This window comes from Manis javanica, chromosome 10 (assembly GCF_040802235.1).
Source record: "Manis javanica isolate MJ-LG chromosome 10, MJ_LKY, whole genome shotgun sequence".
Lineage (NCBI taxonomy): Eukaryota > Metazoa > Chordata > Mammalia > Pholidota > Manidae > Manis > Manis javanica.
In genome coordinates this window covers 52,344,647-52,370,410 of record NC_133165.1, presented here as the reverse complement: position 1 = coordinate 52,370,410, position 25,764 = coordinate 52,344,647, and the positions used below count along the sequence as shown (strand labels likewise).

At 44.8% G+C, this 25,764-nt stretch overlaps 1 protein-coding gene across 9 annotated transcripts in view; it reads left to right on the top strand.

Annotated features, from left to right (window-relative positions):
* LOC108386958 (acyl-coenzyme A synthetase ACSM1, mitochondrial-like) overlaps positions 1-25,379 on the top strand; it is a 72,300-nt gene extending 46,921 nt beyond the window's left edge. For 2 of the 9 annotated variants that reach the window (XM_036992459.2, XM_036992463.2), the window contains 6 exons: positions 6,184-6,315; positions 6,654-8,979; positions 9,700-9,804; positions 12,356-21,846; positions 22,085-22,310; positions 24,686-25,379. In XM_036992459.2, the coding sequence (XP_036848354.1) occupies positions 6,184-6,315; positions 6,654-6,788 (267 nt within the window). In that variant the 3' untranslated portion in view covers positions 6,789-8,979; positions 9,700-9,804; positions 12,356-21,846; positions 22,085-22,310; positions 24,686-25,379. The other 7 variants (XM_073215488.1, XM_073215487.1, XM_073215486.1 and 4 more) reach the window with 7 other exon arrangements.
* Positions 25,380-25,764: the final 385 nt, after the last annotated feature.

Here is a 25,764-nt window from a genome sequence, read left to right as displayed (position 1 = left end):
TAAAAGGCAAGGCTGGAACTCAAACCTGCATGTATCTGACAACAGAGTTTATGTGTCTAATGTTAGGCTCTGCTGCCTCACAGAGAACAGGACGTATATCAGATAGGATGGGCTGGATGTTACTGTGGATAACAAACAGTCCCAATGTCTCAACAGCTAATCATAAGGAAAGTTCCTCGTTGATAACACATGTCCTCCATGGTTCTCCTGGGGCCAGGATAAAGAGGCAGCCACCATGTGGGTCGCTGCCAGGTGCTATATGAAGTGGACAAAGAGGGTGGCCAGTCTCAATGATTCCTAGTCCTTCTGTTAGAGGGGGCACACTTCACATGTTGTCACAGTGCATCAAACGGCAGCATCCACATTTAGGGCATCAAGTTGACACTCATATTCTTGGTGGACCTCATTAAGGCTACCACGTGGAGCTAGGCTGTCAGGGGTCCATACAGAGGAAAGTAGGAGGGTGGGGCATTGGTAGGAAATGTCAAGTCAGGAGGGGTTTCCTTTCCCTCAATCAGGTGGACTTTGTCCCAGAGCTGCCCAAAACCATCACTGGCAAGATTAGAAGTGAACTTCGGAGAAAGGAGTTTGCTCAGAAGTAATCTGCAATAAGCTCAGAAACCATGGTGATCTTGGACAAAAAAAAAATCCCTGGGTTCCTGTTTCCCTCTACGATGAGGATGGGAAAGTTGAGGGCTGGTTTGTAACACCATCAGGAGTGCCAACATTCCAGCATTTTTGTTCTTTTAAATCAATGCCAGCCGTTCTCCTTCCTCCAAGTCTCCTGTTCCTTTCAGATTTATCCAGGGGGCCCAGAGTCCTCCCCACAGTCTATAACCTCCTACCACGCAGAGCCCTCCCAACCCCTGGACTTCCATCCTATGAACTGACCCTTCACTTCATCCATCCTTGGGGCCTGAGATAGGACCCCCAGGTTAATACCAGAGGCTGGGAGCATCATGGGCAGAAGGGGTGGGCCTGAGGGTGAGAGAAGCACTATTGTCCCCATCCCGCTGACCCTGAGGGTCACACTTGGAGAGGTTGCATCTGCAACTGCCCATTTCTGGACTGCACACACACTCACAGGGAATATAGAGTCCCCACAAACAGGGTACAGACCTCCCCTCAGCCTCACCTGGGCACTTAGGTGTAGGGCTCATGGACAGGTTCACACACAGACTCAAACTGCAGACACAGAATATGACACATTAAAGGGAACACACACACACACACACACACACACACACAGATAGTCGTGACACTCCAGTGGAGGCCACCAGAAGCTGATGGAGTACACAGACCCTGACATGCCCTGTTCTACCTAAGCTGTCATGGAGGTGGGTGTTTCCTGGTTCCAAGCCCAGTGCTGGGTGCCTTCCCCATGCCAGGATCTTCCGGAGGGCCATGCCTAGGTCTTGAGATGTCAGATATGGGCAGGGAAGGGTGCATCTTGGGATGGCGCATGGGGTAGGGCCAGGTGCACTTGGAGTGAGGGTGTTGCATGGGGCTTGGCAGATCCCAAGGTCAAGAGAGGGAGAAAGGGGAGCCTACTCAGGACCTCTAGCATGTCAGAGTGGGCAGTACCCCCTCCCTGAGTAACAAGCAATACCAGCAGTAACCTCATCAGGACTGTATTATCATCACCACAGCAATGACTGAATATCAGCCAGAGGTGGAGGAGCTGGGGTGTGACCATGGCCACCTGGGTTAGCCTCATCATCTAAGCGGGGTTGGCCCCATGCAAAACTGGGCCATGGGCAAAGCTTCTCTCTGACCCCTCTTCCTTTGAAGTCTCCAGACCCCAACTCCCCACCTCTTCCAGCAACCCCTCCCAGAACCAAGTCCCCTCTGACCCTTTCTCAGCCTGGGTACAGCCTCCTCCTGACCACTCTGATTTCCCACCTGTGCATGGGGGCTAAAGATATACTGACCTCAGATGGTGCTGTCCTGTGAGATCATGCCTGCAAAGGGCACTGCTTCAGCACAGGTTGGTACCAGGAGGACCTTTGGATGCCATCACTGTTGCCTTTAACAGCTGTACCACTTCTAAGGTGCCACTCCTGGGAAGACAGTTGCCCCTGGGAGGGGGTGATACTAATGTGCTCAGGGGCTCAGGACTTGGCTTCCACACGTCCCCATGATAATTATGGACACAGGCATGGACAGTCCCACTGTATGGGAGGGAACCAGCCCACCACAATACAGCTGGGTCTCAAAGCCAAGGCTGCTGGCCCTTATCCTGGGGTCAGGAAGGGATCCCCTGCCAGGGAGTCTGACACTGGCCCTGGGGATGCTTTCTTGGCTGCATGAGTGATCTCACCTGTCCCAGGCATCTAGACACTCTTCCCTTCTTCCGTCAGCCCTGCTTCACCTACAATGAGTGAACCCACCCACCCCTCACGGAAGTCCCTAGTCCCCTGTTGGCCAGGCCTCACTCCCATTCAGTTGGGCTAGTCTGACTCCACGCCTTCTGTAACTGGCCTCTTCTTTTATAACCAGGACAGTCCAACTCAGAGGCTCTTTAGGCAGCGACGAGCACCTGAATAGAATTGAATGCTGTTCTTACCCTGTTTGATTTGTTTTTCCTTGCATTTTATGGTTTCTTTGCAGTTTCTTTAAAGGCATTGATTTTCCATTGAAACAGTGATAGAATGTTTCCTGCTGTCTTTACGTTAAATAGTAATGGAAAGGTGGCAGGGATTGAAGGCAATGTTTTGAAGCTGCCAATAGCCTAAATGAGTAGGAGAAACACTGTGTCACTCACACACAACAGCAACCTTCGGAAGCTCAGCTTAGGACAGGGCCCAGCAGAGAGATCACAGAGACAGAAACTTGTCCTAATCACCTGGGTCTCTGGACCCTGCCCACCCAGTTGGCTCTCCTCACCCATCACTCCTGGTGCTGACCATCTGCCCTGCTGATGTCCCCAGGTCTCCTGGGAGAAGCCCTGATGAACTTTCTCTGTTAAAATGTTCACATTCCTTGGAGATTCCCAGAGATGAATCATGAGGATCAGCTTGGATTCCCTCTTTAGGTTCAAAATGTAAAGACTGGCCTAGTGACCTATCCAGGTCTGTATCAGGTGTTAAATTGTCTAAATTAATTAGGGATAATGTTGAGACCATAAATCTCATCACGCCAAGTGGATTCCATAGGGCAGATGGAGATGTATTTTATTGCCTATTTTCATGATGATGTCATTCACTTCACTATAGACCTTGATTATTTTATTCATAAGGGTATGCCTGAATTTCCAAAATTATGTGTTGGAAATTTAGCATTTTTATCATTGATTTCCAGCACAATTAAATTAAGACCAGAGAACATGGTCTGTGTGGTTTCATTTGTATGAAATACATTGACGTTTGCTTTATGGCCAAATACAGTTAATTTTTGTAAATGTCTTGTGTGTGCTTGAAAATAATGTGTCTTCTAAGGCTGGTGTAATAATTTCTCTGTGTATATATGTATTTCTGTAAGGTAAGATGCTTCACTGTTCAGATCTCCTGTATCCCTACAGATGTTTTGTTTGCAGACATTGCTGAGGAGAGCTGATAAAGATCTCCCACTCTGCTTGTGTTCGGATCTTTTTTGTGTTTCTGTCATTTGCTTTATTTGTTTGGCAGCCAAAACGGACTATGTGGAATCCTTAAGAGAGAGAGAAAGGAGGGAGCTGATCTGGGAACTACCAGAAATCACAAGGACCTGGAATATTCAAGAGGGGACTTCTCCTGGGCTGGCACCTGGTGGCGGGGAGAGGCGGGAGCTCTCCTTCGGAGAATGGGTCACAAGGGGTCCATTGTGAAGGACAAGGGATGAAGGCAGGGGTCGAGAGAGAGTTGCTAAGGCAGCATCCAACAGGAGAAGGCTCAGAGGAAGACGGACTATCATTTCCTCCAACAGCTCCTGAGCGTCCCCTTCACCTGTTGCTTGTGTCCTGCCCAACCCATTGACTGACTTACCTACTGGCCTACTAACCTACTGATCTACCAGATTCACTGACCTCTCTGATCCCTCCTCAGTCCCCTCTCAGCCTGAGTCTGTCCTCTCCTGCCCACACAAACCCCTGCCTTTTCCCACCCTACCCACCTTCCTGCCACACACCTTCCCTGCCCCCACACCCTATTCCCCCTCCCCGGCCCCCAGGGCCCCCGAGAGGTCCCAGACATGCAGGCGGGGACACTGCTCTTCTGGCTCCTCCTGCTTGGGTGTCTCAGTCACTCAAACAGAAATGTGAGTAAACATTGGACATCAGTTTTTCTTCCTTTTTGAGGGCTCTTTCACACTGGTTGAGCAACACCTTTTTCCTGGGGTCACTGAATGTGAATCCAGTCTGTCCAGAAGTCTGAGGACCTTGGAGCAGGTTTCTTGACCAGCCTGATGGGCTCTGGCCATGGCTGTCCACATCCATTTCTGGGTCCTGGGGGCACTCCTTGGTCCAGAAAGAGCAGAGGGATGGTTGAGAGGGATGGAAGCCTGAAAAGAGTAAGTTTGTAGGGTCCATAAGGAAGGATTTGTCAATATACTAAAAGCCACTGAGTTGTATGTCTTAAATGGGGGATTTGTGTGCTCACTTGCATCAATAAAGTTGTTTTCAGTAAAGGTCTCTTATTATTAGGAGTGAAGGGGCTTAGACTGGCACCAGAAGCCTTGTGCAAGATCCTCCTTCAACCTATGCAAGTTCAGTGTCCATCTCGTGTAGTTTGTTTTCCTGGAACACTGTCTTGTGAAATTTGGTGGCCCCAGGAACAGCAGTTTGCTTTTCCCACCTCCACCCTTGCTGATGGCCGCTGACTGTCAGAACCTCAGCTTTATTGACCCACTGAATGTAATCTTGGTTGGAGTCAACCACTGACATCAGTACCCAGACATCTACCAAATGTAGCACGAGTGCCCATGATGGGAGGTCTTGCCAGTTAGCGACCAGAATGTCTGTCTTTTTTGTGCATTTGATCCACAGGTTGACCATTGTGCTGAGAGCTACTACCCCCTTTTAGACAGTGGCTATTCAGTGTATAGTTTCCATGAGCACACATTCCATGAGCACAGCTGTAAGGGCTGAGAATGAAAACATTTATTTCAGAGACTACTTTCTACAGAGGTTTTATTTTCACAACACTGAAGCTCAGTTAACAGCTTAGTATGAATTATATTGGTGTTTATTTCATCCTAAAATACTTATAAATGTACTTTTTATAATATACATCTGGGTGACTACGTTCCAGAAAGTTTCTATTTGTATTACACATTAATTTTCATGGTTGCTGTTGATCTAGGCCTATTATTATGAAATATGAATGTAAATTATTATGGGCTGAACTGGAATCATGTTAACCTCAATTCTCATAGATTTAATCATAATAAGATTACTTTATTATCCAAATCTCTATGTACTTCAGAAATCTGCAATTATGTGCTCTAGTTCAGAATCAAAATGAACATTGAAAGACAATCTTATTGGTTCTAGAATCCTGGGCTAAAGAATAATCTGAAATTGATTTTGTTGGGATAATGATCTCAGTATTATACTAACAGCTGCCCATCTCTCTCAATTATGTCCATATCAATAAACATCTCTCTAGTATCTCCTTGGTATCTTTAACACACATTTTGGTTATTTTTTCCCACTCTTCCATATATTTTGGATGAATTTTTGGAAATGCTGAAAAGACATTTACCTGTGTACTTCATGAGTTTACAATGGAAGACATAGGCTTCCCATCCATTGTAAGTTTGCACTGACTCATTTTTTCGATTTTAACTTGGCTTATGATTCCAAAGTTAGGTTCTGTTAACTTAAATGTATTTTAAAATATACTTGTCATCTGTGTGTTTGTAAGCAAAATAAGCCCTCTAAAACTTTCTGTATTATTTTTCCTACAGCTTAGTATGGTACAATTTATATATAATAACAGCATCTTTGAAATGAATACACTTTGTTGGTATTTGAAATACGTGTGCAGCAGGGAAACCATCACCACATTAAGAGAGGGAACCCACTCCTCACTCCCAAATGTTTCCTCCTGCTCCTTTGTAGTCCGTCTGTCCCTCCTTTCCTCCATAAAGACAGAGTTGAGGGGTGTGTTTACCTCATGGAGGCTGCTTTAGGGTTATGATGATTCTTTGTGACATGTATTTTGTAGATGTGTTTGAGGTTCCTCATGATCTCAAATATTCTTTCAGGTTGTCAGTATTTTGCCTGACACTTTCCATCTGAGGCTTGATGTTTCTACAATTCTGCGGAAGCTGATCGTTGGTGCTGCCACCTTGGGAGTTTCTGCACTTGTCATTTATTTCTGGACAGCTGTCCTCATGGTGAACATACTAAAGTATCTTGCAGATACACTTTTAATCATCAACAAGCAGAAATGTTTATAGTCACTGGACCTTGTGTTTGCCTCTAAGCACTGCTTTCACTGCAGCCCCCCAATTTTAACACCATCAGAAAGGCCTTTATCAGGGATGGTTTGTGACATGCCCTGATTTATACAGGAAGTGTTTTTCTGAGTTTTAATCCTATGAACTAATTGTGCTGCACAAAAGGATTATTCTAATTTTGTTGGATTACTCTTTAAATATTTTATCATAAACTATAGATTTTTACTAATCATATGTTTTGACATCAAATTTAATTTTGTTTCTTCCTCTTCTAGATAAAACCTCAAATATATCAAGGTAAGATTCTAGGCTTTACTGTTCTTTGTAATTTTTCCTCAGTACTGGTGTTTGATGCAGGTTTTAATTCGACTAGAATAAATACAGTGACTTCTGACGTCTCACTGACTTAACTCTGGAAAATTTTCTCTGCCAGGGTTGTAGTGTAAAATGTGGACAATATAGAAGGAGTTGTGATCTATTGAGAGAAGAGGCCAGGAGGAGGAACAATTCATGGGAGAAGGGAGAATAGAATGAGTTTAATTTTGCCCAGAAATGGTGAGGAAGTCAGGGGTGATATAAGTTTGAATTGTGGAGTGAGCACTTGAACATGAGCTGGCTCTTTAATTTAAAGATTATGATTTTTTAATTTTGGTGAATTTTAAAGAAGAGAACACACTGTATGGGCCTATCGAGAAGCTTAAGGCTTTGAGAAGAGCCCAGATCCCACCAGGCAAAGTGTGCATCTCAACAACAGTTTCAACCTTTGGTTATGAGTGTGACAGGGAGGGAGTCATTCATGCCAGTGGACAGTGAGTGAAAATGAGCAGAATGGAGACTCAGGATGGTACATTCTGCACAGGCCCCACAGTTGTGAGGAGTAAGTGGCTTAATGTAGAGCCAACATGTCTGCCCGGCACTTCCTAGGCCCTCAGATGCTGGTGTGTGTCACAGTTGAATGCAGCAGCAGTGGGGTTAAGAAGAGTGCCCTTAGGGCTGGGGAGCTTTCACTTCAGGCAAATAGGAGATTAGGCTTCACTTTGTTGTTCAGTGAGAGATCTGTGCATGCTAGAGGAGTCTGTGCTTGTGGGCTGCTTTCTAGGGCCCTACATGTGTTACCCACCTGATACTGTGTGCTTCGTGCATGTTGTTTTCCTGCAACAGTGGATGGTAACATTCTCATTTTGGAGTCAAAAGCTTGTCTTCCAGAGGTTGTGAGTTAGCCAGGTCTTCTGGAGACTAGGTGGTAAAGCTGAAACTGTAGCCAAGTGTGTTTGACTCGAAAGACTTTGTCCTCCAGAGCCAACATTGGAGGCCCTTGAGTTGATAATCTATGGACATCTGGAACTTCCCCTGTGTGGAATCCAGTGGAGTGAACCTGGATGAAATGCGGGGTTTTTTTCTGGGCAGAAACCTATATATTTGCCTTAAGAACTGGAGAGAAACGCAAGTTCATCTCTGGTGACATAACAACTTGAAGTGGTTGAATTTTCTAGGAATGGTGCTTATAGAAGGGAGAGAAATTAGAAGATATTGTATTGTTTCACCATCTTTGAAACATTAAAATTTTTAAAGGAATCTCACTGAAATAAGGTATTCTTGAAAAAATTCAACATGCCACTAAGACTGGCTTTGTCCAGGCAGAAGAGGAAAGCAATAGTCAATTACACTCATAGATCCAGATAATGTGTCTTTGCTGCTAATACACTGGGGTAATTCAATTTTATTGGGTTTTCCTAACAGTTTTACAGATTGTTTTTACCTCCCTGTAGTTAATTTACACAAGATAACAGCAAAGATCAATTATGTCATAAAAGAAAATGCAAAACCTTCAGAAAAAATATCCACTGGGGAGCAGAAAGTATTGTCCTTTCTGTTATTTTTCATGAGCTCACCTTCAGTTACTTCCACCTCTGGCAGTTCAGTTTGCTCATTATCTCTTCTTTCACTCTCCTGTACTAGTTCACATATTCCATCTATGGCCCAAATTCAGAGTAAGCTTCATAAAAGGAAAGCACTGCCCTCCTTCTCTGTGGAAGAGATTGGAAAAGAGCACATAGGTTTGCTGAGTACTATTACATTTTTTCATTCTGATCCCTTTCTTATGTATGTGTACAAATCAGCAAATGAAAGAAACATCTTCAAGAAACTAAGAGGGAAAATAGGATTCTGTCTGATGTAGCTCTTATGTTTAAGGTAAAAACCCCTTCTTTGCCTGGATTACACTGTAAAAACAGAAGTGGAAGTGAAGAGTAACTATTACTAATTCAATATGCTCTTGTTGAAGTGTGATACCAACAGAGTTGAAGAGGCAGTGGGATTTTGAGTGACATTCTTTGTACTTTTCTGTCTCAGAAGGTCTGGAAGTCAAGAATCTGGGCTTGGTAAGAGTTGGCTGCTCAGTTTTACCACAGCTTGGCCTTTGAGGCCTTTTGTTGCTCGGGTGTGCTGAGTGCTGCACGTCCTCCTGTCGCTTACCACAGTAGAGTTGCAGGCTGGTTGCTGCACATCCTTCTGAACAATGATGTGGAATTTCAAGTACTGATACCGTGATGACTTTTTCTGTCTCGAGAAATCAGGATATGTTTTCTTTTCCACAACTAGGTAATTTTCACCTCTCTGGGCACTGCCCTTCTCTATACATAGAGAAACCCAGAAAAATAGACAAGAGAGGAGGGAAAATATGCAGCCAAGTTGTAGAGTCCTTACCCCTATTAATGTTGTGCAGAGAACTGTCCACATAAATTTGGAGAGGTACAGAGATGTAGGTGCCCACTGAGAAAAGCCATTTCTGAGCTGTTTGTCTTCAGCCATTTTCCACCTTCTTTGCTTTCCTCCACCACCCAGTCATCTGTCCCATGAGGCAGTTGGCAAGAAGTTTGTGAATGTCAGGAAATATTCACACTTGAGGTGTTTCTTTGTTCTCCATTTCTTCATACACTTGACATTATTTTCTAAATCCAAGCTGGATTTCCTGCTTTCATAGGAAATACAGGGGCAGATGTGGGACATGTATGGATACTGAGGCATCTATTTAGCATGTTACCCAGTGTTTCCATTGAAATCCCAGGCCATGATTTGCTTCCCTCCAATGTGCAGGTTCCATGAAAAGTTACATCTCCAGAGGACTTGAAGGGGTGTCATTTCAATGACCACCACAGGAGATTCAGAGATAAACTCCCTACATTGGCTGAATGGTTTCCATACACACACAACAGCTTTCATGAGCAACAATTCTTTCATGTCTAAGGAGAAGAAAATGATAATATCTACTTGGAACTTATTCTTTGGAATGAAGCCCTTAATGACAATCTTTCTCTTTAGGTTCAAATCGCCCTTGATGAGGCCTCCATCACTGAACCAAAATTGAACTCTGAAGACCAGCATGTACTGAAGGAAAGCGTTCCATTTAACACTGAGAAGAAGCAGGTAAAAAAAATTTCTCCTGCCAACTATTTAAATCAGGCAACTGAAGCTCACTACTTCCTTTTTCATTTTTAATTGTAGGGAAATACACATAACCTACAATGCACCATCTTAACCAGCTTCAAGTGCGTGCTTCTGTCACGTTAAATACATTCACATTGCTGGGCAGCCAGTACTTCTCAAATGTCTTTTCCCATGTCTGTCCTAAAGACACGAGGGGGGAAGGCTGAATGTGAGGATACAGAGCTGAGAGCCTTGAGATCTGAAAAATGTAACCTGGAAGGTATGCTGTCTGTTTGGGGCAGAAATCCCCTTCTAGAAGAAATGAGTTTGTAGTGGGAAGGTAAGGAATGGCTCCCAGCTTTCAGGGCTCTTGTCCACTCCCCACGCCCCTGAAAACCAGGACCATGTCCTCAGGCCCATGTGCACACACACAAGGAAGATGAATCCTTTATAGAACGTAAAAGAGACCTTGAACAAAGTTGTCGTGCACTGAGGTCTGCAAAAGCTGGAAAGCAAGCAGAATTGAAACAACTGAAGAAGACTGTAGACCTGTGGAATGCCAAGTATGCAGAAAAGAAGATGGCTGCTGAAGAGTAAGATGTTCATGTGTTAATGTTACAGATACTGTTGTATGAGCGGGTGCATATGTACCTCCCTCTTGTGAGTGCTTTTGTCCCTGTTCCTTAGAGTCTTTTAGGTTTATGTATGATTCCATAGTAAATCAAATGTCAAGTGGAAACCCCTGGAATCAAACCATGAACAATCAGAGGGCCACACTGCAAGTCAAGCTTCCCTAGTCCATTGCCTTTTGCTGCTCAGTAATCTCAGTCTTATTTGAGTAGACTGACACCCTGACATTGATAGTTCTCTATCTGAGTCAGCTTTCTGAAGATAAGACCCTGGCTATGTGACAGTTCACATATTTTCATACTTCAGTAGATATTGCCAACACCAAGTGGACTTTTTCCTTTACCAGGATCTCCAAGGAAGGAGGCAGGGGTTCTGCTCCTACACCCTAGATATCTGGTAGTTACTGGAAGAGGGTTCATGAAGCCACATTCTGGAAGGCTCTCCAGACTCTCTGACTATATCAGGGCACAGCCTTGGACTGAGACTCAGGGCTCCCCATGGAGGCATAAGACTAAGTATGATCCCCTGCTTCATCCTAAATGTGTTTAGCTGTGATGAGTTGGTCAGGCCTGGGGCTCCACATTAAAATGAATGAGCCTTCACAATATGAAATGCAAGAATGACCCCAGAAGGGCACATAGTGCTTTTGTATTCGATGTTTTTATGATGAATGAGGAGGAGCAGATAACAATAAAGAGAAATTCAGGTTGCAGAAGACTTGCCAGCAGGCCAGACATTGGTTTTTCCTTATCTCTGAGTGGGGGGCTTCAATGCATTCCTCTGATTGTGTTGTCAGTCTTCGCATTTATGCAGACCATTGAATTGAGGCCTTCAGATTGCTGAGAGAGAAGAAAGGGAGAATTTCACACTGGCTACTGGACAGGGTATGCATCTATCCCATTTTAGGAAGCTGAAGAAGAAACAAGAGGATATCATAAAAGACAAAACCACATGTCAGCTGCAGATACCAAATTGAATTCGGCAGAGAGAGAGAGAGAGAACAGTACAGGGGAGTTCTGATACTAAAGACCAGCAGCTCCTGAGATCCCTCTTGAGTTTTTTAACATTTGCATGATGTTTATACTCAAATAACATAGTCATATAAACAAATGTTCAGAAGACATATACACAGAATCAACACAAGAAAAACAGTTAAATTTTTCAAAGAATAAGACAATGTGCTGATCCCCAGTGCTGGCTGGACTGTGTGGGAATTTTGTTCACACAATCATCTCTGGGGGTCATATAAATTGTCGTACCTTTGAGAAAGCAGTTTATTGTAAGGTGAATCACATCCATAAATGTAATAGTTCCATTTGATGGGCCTTGCTTTTGCAACCCAGGTTGGAAAGAATATAAGGAATATGAGAATAGAGCATCATGATGAGAGATAATTATCCTGTGACAAATGGGGGAAATGGAAAATGGGGAAGGATATTATAGCAACTCAGAAGGTTGCATGTGTTAAATAATATGTAAGAAAAAGATATAATGATAGTTCTGATCCTACTGTACTTTTAGAATCATGGGAAATACTGCTTCTGTGTGTGGATAAGTTATATTAGGAGACAGATATAAAGAAAATGAGTAGACTATTTAAAATTATACTCAATATTGAGCTTCATTTGATGAAAGCAATTGTCATTTATAGGGAAGAAATAGAGAAAATGAAAAATCATATACGCCAAGCAGACCAGACATTCAATACCAAGGTACATGTCTTCTGCCCAGTAGCTGCAGAGCCCCTCAGCCCTGGGAGCACATGAGAATAATGGTGCTTCGAAGGCCTGAACATAGGGATTGACATGCTAGCAGGTTACCTGCCAAGAAAAATGGGCTCAAGACAACTGGGTGTTTACCCCTCTCCTTCCTTTTGTGTCCTCGCAGCCACCCTGAATGTGCTTGTATTTTTCTTCCACAGACCAACACTCAGATTTTGAGCAGGGTGGTGATTCAGCAGACCAGGGAGATCACCCACTTAAAACTCAGGTACGGGATGTTGACATACATTTCTTAATGGTGCTCTGAAGGAATGAAGGCTAAGCTGTTCAGTGTCTGGTAGAAGACTTGGTAGTGTAATTTCATAGAAATCCATTCTTTCTCCACATTCAATATTACAAAGTCTGGGCAAAGAGAAGCAGGCTGATGGATGCAACAGGCAGACACCATGCCTGGAAGATTTGTAAAGGAGAACCCTGCACATAGAGGTAAGGAGCCTGTGGTGATGTGCCACAGCTTAATTTTGGGCACACAATCACACCATGCCCTTTGTGTTGCTGTGGTCGATCATTGTGGTGCCTGGAAATGATCCTATGTACCTACGAAAGACAACAGATTGTCCCAAGGTGGTGATGGGAAGAGGTTTAGTCCAGTGACCCCAGAATGACTGACTCTGGGCCTGTGCCCTGACTGGGGTAGCTTATGCCCTTCCACTGACTGGGGACATTGCCCCTGTACTACCCCCACACTCCCACCTTGGGTTGCTCTAACGGAAGAGATGTGCCAATGGGGAAGTGGGTCCAAGCTTCCTTCCTCTTTTGGATCCATGGTGAAGACTTTTCTTTTATTTGAGAAAAAAGGTATTAATTTACTATTCCTTGGAGTGGTGGATCTGAGTCCTTCATCTCAGTCCATACAAGTCAGAATAAACCTCCTCCCTTCTTTGACATTTCTCAGGTTCAGGACGCGGTGCCGCTCCTAGGAGCAGCTGCGGCTCCTTCCCGCTTCAGGGTGCCACCAAGAGCAAGGCACGTGCTGAGGCCACTGTCACCTGTGCTGTCCATCTTTTTACACAGACCCTCTCCTGGCCTTGTCTCCGTTTTCTGTGTCCTGTGTTACATCTCGTGTGTCATTTACTGTTCAAATGCACCCGATTCCCCAAGAGCCCACAGGCTCCCCCCTTCCCAGCTCGTCCTCCTTGGAGGCACCTCCAGAAGCCATCAGTGTTTAGAGGCTGGGGCCACAGGGATTGCTGGAGTGTCTGGAAAGAACACGAGGAGGCTGACAGCTACCAGTCCACTCTTCAGTCCCCTGTCCTAACTGACCCCATCCTGACCTTCATGGGGGATTATTGCTTTTCACTCCCGTGCTGTGTAGGCTCAGGTCCTTACCCTGTGTAGCACGGCTGCTGGGGCCTTCATGACTGAACCATGTGAGAAGTCATCCCTCCAACTTTCTTGCTGTGTGCTCTTTGTAATTTCAAATGTCTCCAAGGAAATGTCATTCATCAGTGCCCCATCTCTGGAGGAAAATGTGCTGTACAGGGTCTAATCTGTAAACTATGGGAAGTACTCTGAGTTATCAGGAATGACACATTTCTAGTAGACAATGGACACTGGACTGGAGTAGTGTAGAGGGAAAATCAGCAATTCTCTGCAAGTTCTGTTTCCCAGAAAAAACCCTCACTGTCACAGGAGCAAGTGGCATTGTAATCTGTGTGGTGTTACAGCTGGAACATAGTCTCACACATCCCAGTTTTACACCTGAAATCAAAATACCTGGGGTTAGTTCTGTTCTTCAGATTTCCCACTTGAATTTTCTAAATGAGAAAATTCCCCTGCATCTCTTAGTGTGCTTAAAATCAGAGTTCCCGGGGATGAATGTAAAACTGAGCCTAAGAGACGTTCATAGGAAACACTTTTCCTCTCAGAAACTCCTCTCCATTTCTCCTGCAGGTCTCTAGGAAGCCCACCTGCCCAGAGGACTTTGTGCCCATGAGCAGCTTCCCCAGCAAGTGCAGGCCTGTTATCCAGGGCTGGGAGCAGAGGCTGTGCAGGCAGGCTCTTGCAGGCAGAGCTCTTGCACAGCAATGGCTATGATTCCTTGTGCGAGAATAGAATTTTCATTCCATCTCATTCTCTCTCTTCCTACCATAAAACAACAATCTTCTGTGATTGTGGTACAGGAGGGCTCTCTTGGGGCTGGACACAGATGCCTGCCTGTCGGGAATGTGCTACACTTGCCTAGATTTAGCGTTTCCTGTGTTCATCCTCTAGGATAGGAACCCCACCCTTTCTACATTTGCAGAGAAGGGCACAGACATGTGGTGGCAGGGGCTTGTCCCCCGGCACCTGTTGCTCACATGCTGTAGGCTGTTCCCAGTGGGAGGGTGGTGGGCACCAGTGCTGCGCTTGCGGAACCTGTTTGGGGGAGGGCCAGGTGCTGACACCTGATAACTCTGTTTCAGCTTTGGCTGGTGCTGGTCTTTTGTCTGTCATAGAAGTATCCCTTTCCTTTCTGTTCTTGAAGATCCATATGGATGCAGGAAGACCTCCTTCTTTCCCAAGACCACCCTGCATGCCCTGCCCGATGGGCTGCCCTCCATCACCATTTGTCATCTATGGGCCACGTCCTCCTGCTCCATCCTGGTGTTCTCACTCTCCATTCGCCCCTCCACCATTTGGTAAGGTGACCTCTAGTGGAGGAGGCCACTGAAAAAGCATCATCACCTTTTTTCTTGTTAATGGTAGGGGAAGATGTGGAGGTGGTTCTGTAGGGTTTGCAATACAAGGCTGAGAAATTTGTAACTTTGTTGTGTTGCCCAGGATGTGCACAGAATGGGCTGTGTCCTTTCCCAACAGTGCATCAGACAGCAGGTGCCTCTAGCAGAGAAGGAAAGGGAGTTTTTAGAGAAAGGCAGATACAGCAGGCGTGTAGACGTGCACTGAACAGGAGCCACGTACTGGGCTGCCTGAGGGGTGAGGCTCACTCTGAACTTGAGGAGGTATCATGTCCTAGGGTAGAGAGAGACAAGTCCATTAAATGACACAGAGGCTGTGACACCATAGGAGAAGCAGTGTAGTGGGCCCTGGAGGAGCAGAGAGGGCAACGTGAGTGTTATGGGAATGAAGGGGAGGTTGCAGGTGAGGAGGCAGGCTACTGAGCGCTGGGGAGAGGGCTGGACTGGCATTGAGCTGGAGGCTGATCCTGGAGGCATGTAGGCACTCCAGCAGGATCAGAGAGCAGTGAGGTCCCACAGAGCCACTGTGCATGTTCATGTGATACTGTGTGAACAGAGCCCTTATCCTCATCAAATGTCATTGCTGCCATGAAGCCCTGAACTCACCATCTGCACACAGATCAAGCTACTCCCCTATTTCTGGAGGTCTGGATCTGTAGGAAGCAAGGCCCTGCAGACCTGGGAAGTGCCTCTCGGCTGTCTCACACCGCTCTCTCTGCCCAAGCGTGGTGTTCCCTCTGGGGCGGGAGGTGGACACGGGCCCTAGCTTAAAAGAGCAGCTGCCGTGGCCTCGGCCAAGTCAGACTTGGTGGGGAAAAAGTTGATCAGGAGCCAGCCTGGGGGACCCTCCCACCTCACCCCCGCCTCCCTTAACCATCTCCCTGCTGTCAGCCTGGCTTCTCCGCTGCTTACCGCCCACACCCCGATTCTGGGCCTGCCTTCCTGCTGCCTCAGCCGAACGCCAGGTTTCAGTGGGGCCTTTGGGGCCTCAGCTTTGTTATCTGTAGAACAGGGAGGCTGCTGGTTATCGGAGTCTTTGTGAGGAAGGTAAGAGTCAGTAATACCGTGTCTTGCAACATGGCTGGACGTGTGGGCCACTCATGTGTGGGTCCTTGAGTTTTGCCTTCCCACTGTTGAAATTAAAGTATCTCCACACAGAACATCCTCAAAAGGTGTTTATTGAAGTACATTAACTTAAACTGTGTTCCATTAGCTGTTTCCCACAGATTTTCAATCCCTGTTTCAACAGGTAAGGCGAAGACCTCTCTCCCTTGTGTTAAAATTCAGGTCCTACCAGTTAGAATAGGCAAAGAATTAAGGGAATGTGTGAGTCCCGAGATGTGTGTCTGAAGGCAATGGTTCTCCATTGCATGTAGACATGCAGATGCAGCCACACACTCAAGGCTTTTATCAGGGGCCCAAGATGTAGGAGACAAAAGACAGATGGGAGAAAGTAAGGTCACATTCCTATAAACCAAATTTCTTTAAATTACAGGACTATCGGTTTAAAATGTGAAGAGGACCCTGAGCTGGGTGACCAACAGGCTGTGGTGATGATACATTTAGAAAAGTGTCAGATCTACATTATGGTCTGAACATTTCCCCTGCCAACCCTGCCCTTTCCTCTCTCACCTCCCCTAGTGTGACCCTTAATGAACCATTCCTAGTTCTGTCACTGTGTCAGTGTCTGCCTCCAGGACCAGCTGTCACTCTGCTTGGAGTGTATACAATGTGACCCATGTACATGACTTTACAAATAGGCAGAAAGAGCTGTCATAGTGTGGAAGCAGGTTATTCTCTGGCAAAGTTCTGCTGAAAGGGGCTCAAAAAATCCTTCTGGGATGCTGGGTACATCCTATAGGTGGACCTGGGCATGGTAGTGTTCATTCAGTCCATTATTCTTGGTGAGCCTTGGTGTCTGCCAGTCACAGGGGAGTGGTGATCAGGGAACCAGGCGCCTGTCCCCAGGAAGTGACCAATTGCTGAGTGAAGAGGGACTGAACATGGCTCCAGAAGACCTGTGCTTGGTGCCTCCCCCAGTAGTACCAAGTCCAGGCCAGCTCTGAGGGGGGCTGATGGAAGCAGTTGTCTTGGTAAATCCCATGAGCTCTCATAATCCTGCCACAGTTTCCTTATGAGGAATGGATAGTGCAGAGGTGCATGGTGTCAACTCCCCAAACAGACACACCAAGTCAAGGGAGTTTGGAGAAGGCAGTATCCGGTGCTCTCCAGCTGCCTCAATCCAAACAGTTCTGCCCCTGGAGTCTGCAGGACCTTCCCTGCTGCCTGGAGGGGGTGGGGCCAGATCAACATCAGCTCTGGGGTCCAGTCTGTTCTACCAGTGGCTCAAGGTCTGACTGCCCACAGGTTGCCCAGGAGTGTCTGGGAACAGCAATGGTGCAGCTAATATCAGCATGAGCAGCCTCTGCAAATGTTTGTCATATGCTGTCATCAGAGCCTGGGCCATACTGTGGCAGGAAGGGGGTGGGTGCTTGGGGAGGTGGTGTCCTGTGGTCCTGGACTGGGCAGGAGCAGAGCAGCCGGCCTGAGATCCTGGAAGAGACACTGGAAAAGAGACAGGCATGGAGAGAGATGGTGAGACAGTGCCTGTGGAGTGGCAAGTCTGAAGGAGTGGCTGGAGGAAGCCGAGGAGGAGGGGCAAGAGGGAGCAAGGAGGTAAGGGGCAGCCGGTGGGGACGTCCACATGGAGCACCAGCGATGAGAACAGAGGCCTGTGGCAGAGGGACAAAAATGTGGGCTGCTTAGCTGGCACCTGCGTAAAGTTGTGTCTGAGCCTTGCAGAGCTGGCTGCTCCCAGGGCACAAGAAACAAAGGAGGGGAGGCCACAAGGGGATCTAAAATAGTGCAGTAAGAGATTTCTGTCTCAAGCCTACTTCCAAATAGAGAACAGAGGCATTCTCATTAGCCTTTAGGAAGAATTTGTGAGGATTTGATGAAGTTCATGTTAATATGTTGATGGAGAAATCCTTTGGAAAGAACAAGTATTTGTGGTGAAATCGGTATTTAAATGCTTCTCTCTGTAAAACTTAAATGAACCTATTTTGTCTTTCAAAACAATAGAGTAAAATGATCCTATTAGCCCATGATGGAGCACCCCCACTGGACAAGCTCTTCCAATGAAAATGGCTATAAAAGCTGAAAGAGAACATAAGCCCTGAGTGGAGGCACCGGAAGAAAACAGTCACACCCTGAGAAAGGGAAGCCCAGGCCACACAGCCTTCTTTCTCCTCTGTGGCATCTGCCAGGTCCCTAGATGGGAGACCTGATTTCAGACAGAAATGGGATGTGCTGGGTTGAGGGTAAGGATGTTGCCATTTGATCCTAGCAAAGATGGGCCTTCTGCTTCCAGGTGGGCTGTTGTAAGTAGGACCATGGTATCAGGTAGAAAAAAGGCAACACCACCAAACTTGTATGTTTGAGAACATGAGAGAGCTGTGGAGGTGAAGAGGACTGGCTGGACTACAGTGTCAGAGGGAGAAGAGCTGTAGCTCTGTGAAAGGGGGTCACCAGGCCTTCCATGCTTGGGGGATTGTCTGTGCACAGAGACAATCAGGTCTGCCTAGGCAGAGGTAGCCCACCAGGAGAGTATCAGAGCAGGAGGGCTTTGGGTGTTGGTTGGAGGGATGGGGTGGGATCCAGAGGAGTCCCTAGCACATTATAGGATTCCCCTCAGGACATTAACTCCATCCTGGGAAATAAGGGCGAATGGCCATGGAAACCACCTGCTGTCCCAGAAGAGCTCTGACTATAGCGAGAGCCTCCAAGAAACACAGTGGACACGAGAGTACTGGGGGCCAGCGGTGGGCTGACTCTGAGTTGAAACCAACCCCTCCAATTGGCTCCATGTCTGATTGTAAAGAGGTGAAGAGGTATGTACCTGCCTAAAAGACGGAAGGGCTAATCTTCTCAGGGAGGCATCGAATGAAGTGTCTACTTGTGAGCAGGATGCTGGCCCTAAAGCCGATCCCAGCCACAGGGATGAGAGAAGAGCAGCAACCCACCCTCTGATAATAACAAAGTTTACCTTTCAGAAGATGGGGGAATTCCCTGCACACATATGCTCATGTTGTCAGCTAGCCAGCCACCAGCCAGCCTGTGTCCCTTTGATGTCCCTCATGAGAACAGGCAGAGCACTGTGTCTGCTACATGATTAAAGATATAATCCCATGCAAAGTACAGGGCCTGCGATCAATAGTAAAGAACAGAACAACAAACCCTCATACAGGCCCATGTGGAACAAGGTATTGGAGATGGATGAAAAGGAATTTTAAAATGTGTTAAAGGAAATGTTTGGAAATTAAAAGTAGACAATCAGAGTTGAAGAACTCGAAAGATGAGTTTGACTGACTTGATCCCTGAAGGACTTACTGGTAGGCTTGAATACAAGTAGAAAAAATCACAAACAAAGTGAAAAATATTGGAAAGGACAAAGAAGGTTTACAAGTAATTAGAATCAATGGACTGACATAGTCACGTGTCTCTCCAGGACTCTGTTTTTCTCCTTGTGAAACACCGATGAGACTGTCCTCCGTGCTGCTTCCCCGAAGGACAGGGCTGTGCCTCTCCCACTGGGAGCCCTCTGCATGAGCATGCGGGTCCAGCCTGCACCCCTCTTGTGGATGGGGTGGGGATTTTGAATGAAATGTCTCAGAAATTTAGGAAAGGCTTGATTCTCATGTCTCCTCCCTCCTCCTTGAGCTTTGCCTGCTCAGTGCCATGCCATTTCCTAGGAGGGGAAGTCAGAGGAAGGAAGGTGATGTGTGCTAGTTGGCCACACAGCCATGGCTGTGTTGAGTGGGATTTCCCGTTATTTTAAGTGTGAACTTTATTGTTTCAGGAAGGTACATTGCTTTCTATCTCTTTACCATCACCAGGCCAGGACCTTCTTGTCCTGACCACGTCGTGTCCATGGCATCCCCAGTTGTGCCCTGCCTGATCTCTGTGTTTCCTCCTCTCCCAGAGACTCGGTCAGCATCACGTCCTGCCCAGCACACTCACTCATGTGGAGCAGCCTTCAGAAGGCTGTGTATTAAGAAGGTGAGAGATGTGCTTTTCTCACTAACTACCAGTTCTCTGGGGGCAGAGAATTCAGGCATTAACCAAAGGAGGGCTGCAGTGTTCTTAAGCATGCGGGGATCACAGGTGGTAGAGGTGAGTAAGAAAGCAGCAATGCTCAGTCTCTTGTAGGCTGCAGGCAAACAAGCAGTGAGTTTAATCCAGTGCTGCATGTGGTGGGATTGTTGAGATGCAGGGGTGTGTAGAGGACAGGAGAGGCAGCCGAGCTTCCATGGTGCTGGATTGGATAGAAGAGCCAGGACTCAGTTACCATTTTCATTGTATCTGGAATTACATTTTTCATAGGTCATGAGCTAATTTATCAAGTACTTTTTGAGGTTACAGACCATTGGACATCCTCTGTCTGGAATCATTTGTCCTAATCTAAGTCTCAGCACACATTTTATACTTAGAGATACCTGGGTTGAAGACCACCATACAGAAAGACCCTGGCACAGCATTTCCAATTACAACAACTGTCTCCTTGCCCTCATTACAACTTACCTATTTTCTTCACTTTTAACATCACAATCTTCATTTGTTGTATTTGATAGTTTCCTTGTTTGAATGCTTCCCTTCACTAGTTGGGGGCTCTTTGGGTTGGAGCAGGTTGCCATTTACCATTTATCTCCAAGAATGAGATCAAGATCTGGAACATTGTTAGATGAATGATTGCATGATTGAGTGAATACAGGGATGTAGATTCCTCATGCTATTCTTAGTAGTATGTTCCAGTGATTCCTACACAGCTGGGGGTCACATTTTCCTGGAGATTCTGAGAAATGGTGTGGAGTTAGCACCAAGTGAAGTGTGCACGTATATACACACTCAACCCTGCTACAGACAACATCAAGTATTCTGCTATGCCTTTAAAGGCTTTGGGCAAAAAAGTTACCTGTGAAGTCGACTCAGCACTGAGAAAACTCCCAGCTGGCGAAAACAAAGGAAGCTTTTCCACTGGTCCTTGAGGGAGTCTGCAGACAAGTTGAAACCCACAGTCAAAAGTATTTGAGAATATGGTCCATGTTGCTCCCTCTGGCACTAGCAATGTGTGCCAGGATATTGGATTACTACGCCCACTGCCCATCTGGGGGCATATGCAGTAAGTTAACCTCAGATGTATAGGTCCCTCCAGGCTTGCACTCTGATCCTCTCATGTATATGACGACAAACACATTATGGCAACTTTTAAAATACGCTCTGCTGATCAAGAGGGTAACACTAGAGAACCTGTCTAGTGTGGAGACAGTTCTGTGTCTTCTAACCTTAATAAAAATGTTTCATTGTAACAAAGAAGGAATGATAAATTTTTAAAAATAGTGTAGATGTGTCACTTTTTAATTTCACCCAAATGTTTTGTTGGGTAAACACAATGATCTGTTGCTTAGCCTGTGGAAAGGAGTTATAAGACCAGTGCTTAGGGACTACAAATTATGCAAATACATTAATAAACTCTGTTTCACCCAACACTGAGAAACATTTTTGTTGTTGTGACTCCCAGGCCCTGGCACTAAGACCTGACCCAGTAGCGAGAACCAGCTTGGCTGGACCAAGCGCCTACAGCGGCACCCGGAGAGGGCCCACACAGCATTGAGCATTGCAGGGATTCCCCGGATGGCCAGGAAGGGGCGCACGGTCACCACTCACTGGGAGTCGGCCGGTTGTGGTCGTGCGCAGCGGCGGCCTGCAAGGAGTGCCAGCACGCGGCATTTCTGACCAAGTGGCACCTCAAAACCCAGAGAGCGCCTGCGTTCCAGCCCAAAGGGCCTGGTGGCAGTTTCAGCCGTCAGATCAGCAGCTGCATATGCAGCAGGTTTCATCGCCTGTGGGAGACACTGCAGACCCTTTGGACCAACTTGGCGTCTCCCAACCGGGGAGTAAGAAGCTTCCTTTGTGGGCAGAGTCCTGGGGAGGGAACATAACGGAGCTTCTCCAGGACATGGTTGTCAAAGGGCCTCCCAGGACGTTGCATTTTTGGGGTTGTTCCTATAATTTTATACATTTCAAAATGTATTTTTTGAATACATTTGAAATGTATTTTACTAACTCACATATCCATGGATTGGGTTGTTTGCAGACTGTAAATCATTGATGTTGTGGGTTTCCTTTTTACAGATTCAGGATTGTTTCTGCACAGGAATTCAGCACAAATGTAGAGAAAACACGGATTCAGTTGGGACCAGAATACAGCTGGGGACCCATTTCTCAAGCCCTGTTGGAATCAGAGTCTGAAGTAAAAAGGAAAAATGCACTCCAGTTCATACATGCTTTTTATTAACTCTTAATGGTTGATCTTTCCAACAATGTGGAAGTCGTCAAAAAAATACTGAAGACCTGACAAGTAAGTGGAATGAAACTTACATTATTTTCAACTTCAATGTTTCATTTATACCCAAAGAAACATTTATTACTATAAGTTTACTTTCCTATCTTCAGTGGAAGCAATCAATAATTTCTTTAAAATGTTATTTGTTACTTTGTCTCATTTCAGTTGAGAAATTTGTCATGTTTTAGAGTTCCTCCTGATCTAGAGATGACCTGAAATAATTTTAAATGGGTTTCACTTCATTTAGGCACATAAGTTCACTCTCCCAGTCCCCTCTTCCCAGAACATTACCTTGGCCTCTTATATTTCTGGGGCACCCTGATTGATGGACTTCCCCACATGCAACCTTGTCAAAAAGAGTTGCCCGAGTAGAGTTTGTTGAATGCTACTGCCACCTCATGGTCACATCCTTTCCCTTCAATCTGACAACTCCTGAAATCATCCATCCATCCACTATTTGAATATGTTTTTGAATTGGAAATACTTGATTCTGTTGGATTACTGCTCAAAAGTAGTATGCACGAGAAGAAAATAAAAACATGGATTCTTTGACAAAAAGGGGACATTCACAATGAATGTCCTGACCATTTGTATATTTTATGAAAATGTTTGGCCATGCTATGAAATACATCCTCTAAAGTCTGAGTATTGTCCATGATCTCAGATGATAAACTTTATATACAGTCAATGAATGACACACCCATTCAAGATCAGAAAAACCACACAATTATATAACATATAATATAATGTTACTTACATATTGCTATCTTAACCTAAACTATGGAAGATAGATGTTGCTGTGAATTATATATTACTCTGCATTACTCAACTTTCTGTATCATAAGTGCTTGTACTTAAAACAACAGTAAGAAAAATAAGAACAATTAAGTGTCAATCACTAGTACCTAACAGGACTACTTAGGTACTATGTTAGGAAAAATAAAACTGATATTAACAAATTTTAATTTTAAAATAGGTTGAGATTTACAAAGCTAAAATTTGGGGAGCTAGTACTGATCATTTCCACCTGCCTAAGACTCAGTTTGCCCGATTACTGTCATATGAGTTAGTATGCTATCTCACAATTAATAGCAGTAAATACTGCAGTCAGATCTCCATCACTGGTCAGTAGAGAGGCCTCGGAAGTTGGGCATTTTTATCCTGAGTTCCATTTCCATCACCATTTGCAGTTTTATGGCTTTAGAGGGATTTAGAAAACCAGCTCTGTATCATAGTAGTCCATGGGACTTCTGTGCCTGACATAGCTTGGACTTTCCTTTGGAGGTCCTGGAGTGATCAGAGACATTTTGTGAATAATTTGGAATGCACACACAACACTCAACTTTAATTATAGCACAGGTCCCACTCTGTGCTGCTGTTAAGATGTCTAGTGCCATTCTATTTTGTATAACTGCTTGGCACATTAGTTTAACTTTAGTATTAAGGCCTTTTGAGTAAAATTGGTTAAGCATTTGATATGCGAAATTACATCTTCTAAACCAAGAGATGGTATAAAAATGGAGGTTAAGTGATCATACCAATGAAAAACACTCCTAGTCCATTGATGTTGGAGGCTTGGGAGTTTTGCAGGGTGTGGGATGTTCTTAGCCCAACATCCTTGCAACCAAGGAAATACCAGAGTGCACCTCCCTATCCACCCTGGAGGGAGCCACAGCCAGAGATTAGTTCCACATAGCCAGTAAGTACCATTTGGGGCTGGCTAACGGTACCAGGGTGGGTTGTCCAATATGTGGCAAGCCAATCTGTAGCCTGTAAAGTTATTGTATGTGAACAGTGGTCTTTGGGAAGCCAGCCTAAATATCGGGTGAAGCTTTGGCAATGGTTATTAGAATGGTTTCTTTGTTCCCAGCAGAGGGGAGCCTTTTGATTTAAGTGTCCTGCCTTGGAGTAACCCAGATGTGCTCATCCCAGATTTGAAAAAAAACTACTTTCGTATCTGTGATTATTTGCATGGAGAATTATCACATTGGAGGCATTTTGCAGTTGAGGTAGAGCTAAAATAGTAGTTAAATATAGCATCATAGGAGAAGGGGAATTTATGCCCGTTAACTTATTGAGACTTTAGGCATGAGAAACTGTTTTGATAAAACAATTAGAAAACCCTTTGGAATCTTTCAATATTAAGCACAGGCTAATAGTTTAAGAAAACTTCTTCCTTTTAACAAACAAAACAAAATTCTAATTTTGTTGTGTACTTGATATCAAGACTCATTTGCTTTAGTTTCACAGAGCATGACCATATCAATTCTTCCACAAACTTTCTACATCTTTCTTTTTTTACATTCAGAGTTCTCCCTCTTTAAATAACCAGCTGTACTTTAGTACAAAGTTACCTTCTTTTACCCTTAATAAAATGCATTTCATTTCAGTTATTTTTTTTAAGAAATACTCCAAACTGAAAGGCTTTTGGCGACTCCAAAGGAGGACTATGGCTGGCACATAAATTGTGTCTTTCCAGTTTACGCTTCATGAAGACCCAGGAACTCTCTGGAGGATGATGGGGGATCTCCTGGTAACCAAGACTTGAGTCCTACTTCTAACAACCACTTGTGTAACATTACATTTTTTCAATCTGCCATGAAATATTTCTGTGAAATAACTTTTAAAGTATTAAGAATTTACTGGCACTAACTGAGGCTTGTTATATTTTTAATTCAAATTTGAATCAGAATCCAAGAAGGAAGTTTTTTTTTTTTGGTGGGAAGTCATTTTGAAAACCAATATAGTAGTATGAATGCATTTAAAACATTGTGGCTTTTATTGGTTTCATGGGTATGAAAGAAGGGCACTGGGCTGAAATGAAAGGTTTGATTTATAGGCTGGTTCTATTTATTACCTTTATGTAAAGCCTTCTATAAGCCATTATCACCTACTGTTTTTGACCAGAAGTATGGCCAGTACAGTAGCTATTAGCCACGTGCAATTACTGAAAGGTAGCTCTCTGATCAGAGCTGTGCTGTTAAGTGTAAAATATACCCCAGCTTTTTAGCACTTTGTATGAAAAATGTAAAATGCCCTAATAGTTTTAATATTACATGTTGAAATATTTTCATTTGTACATATTGGGCTAATTAAAATATATTAAATTAATTTTGCTTTTTAGCTTTTTAATAACCAGGGCACTTAAAATTATATATATGATTTGCATTTGTGGGTAAAATGTTTGGTAGAGCTCAACCAGTGAACCCATCTAGGCCTGGTGCTTTCTGTTTTGGAAGGTTATTCATTTCTGACTTAATTTCTTTAATAGATATAGGCTTATTTAGATTTCATATTTGTTCTTATGTAAGTTTGACAGATTGTGTCTGAACAAGTTGGTCCACTTCACCTAGATTATCAAATTTGTGGGCCAGAGTTATTCATTGTATTCCCTTATTATTATTTTAATGCCCATGTGGTCTGTAGTGAAGTTCTAATATGTTTTTTCTTTGTTGACTGTATGTTTGGT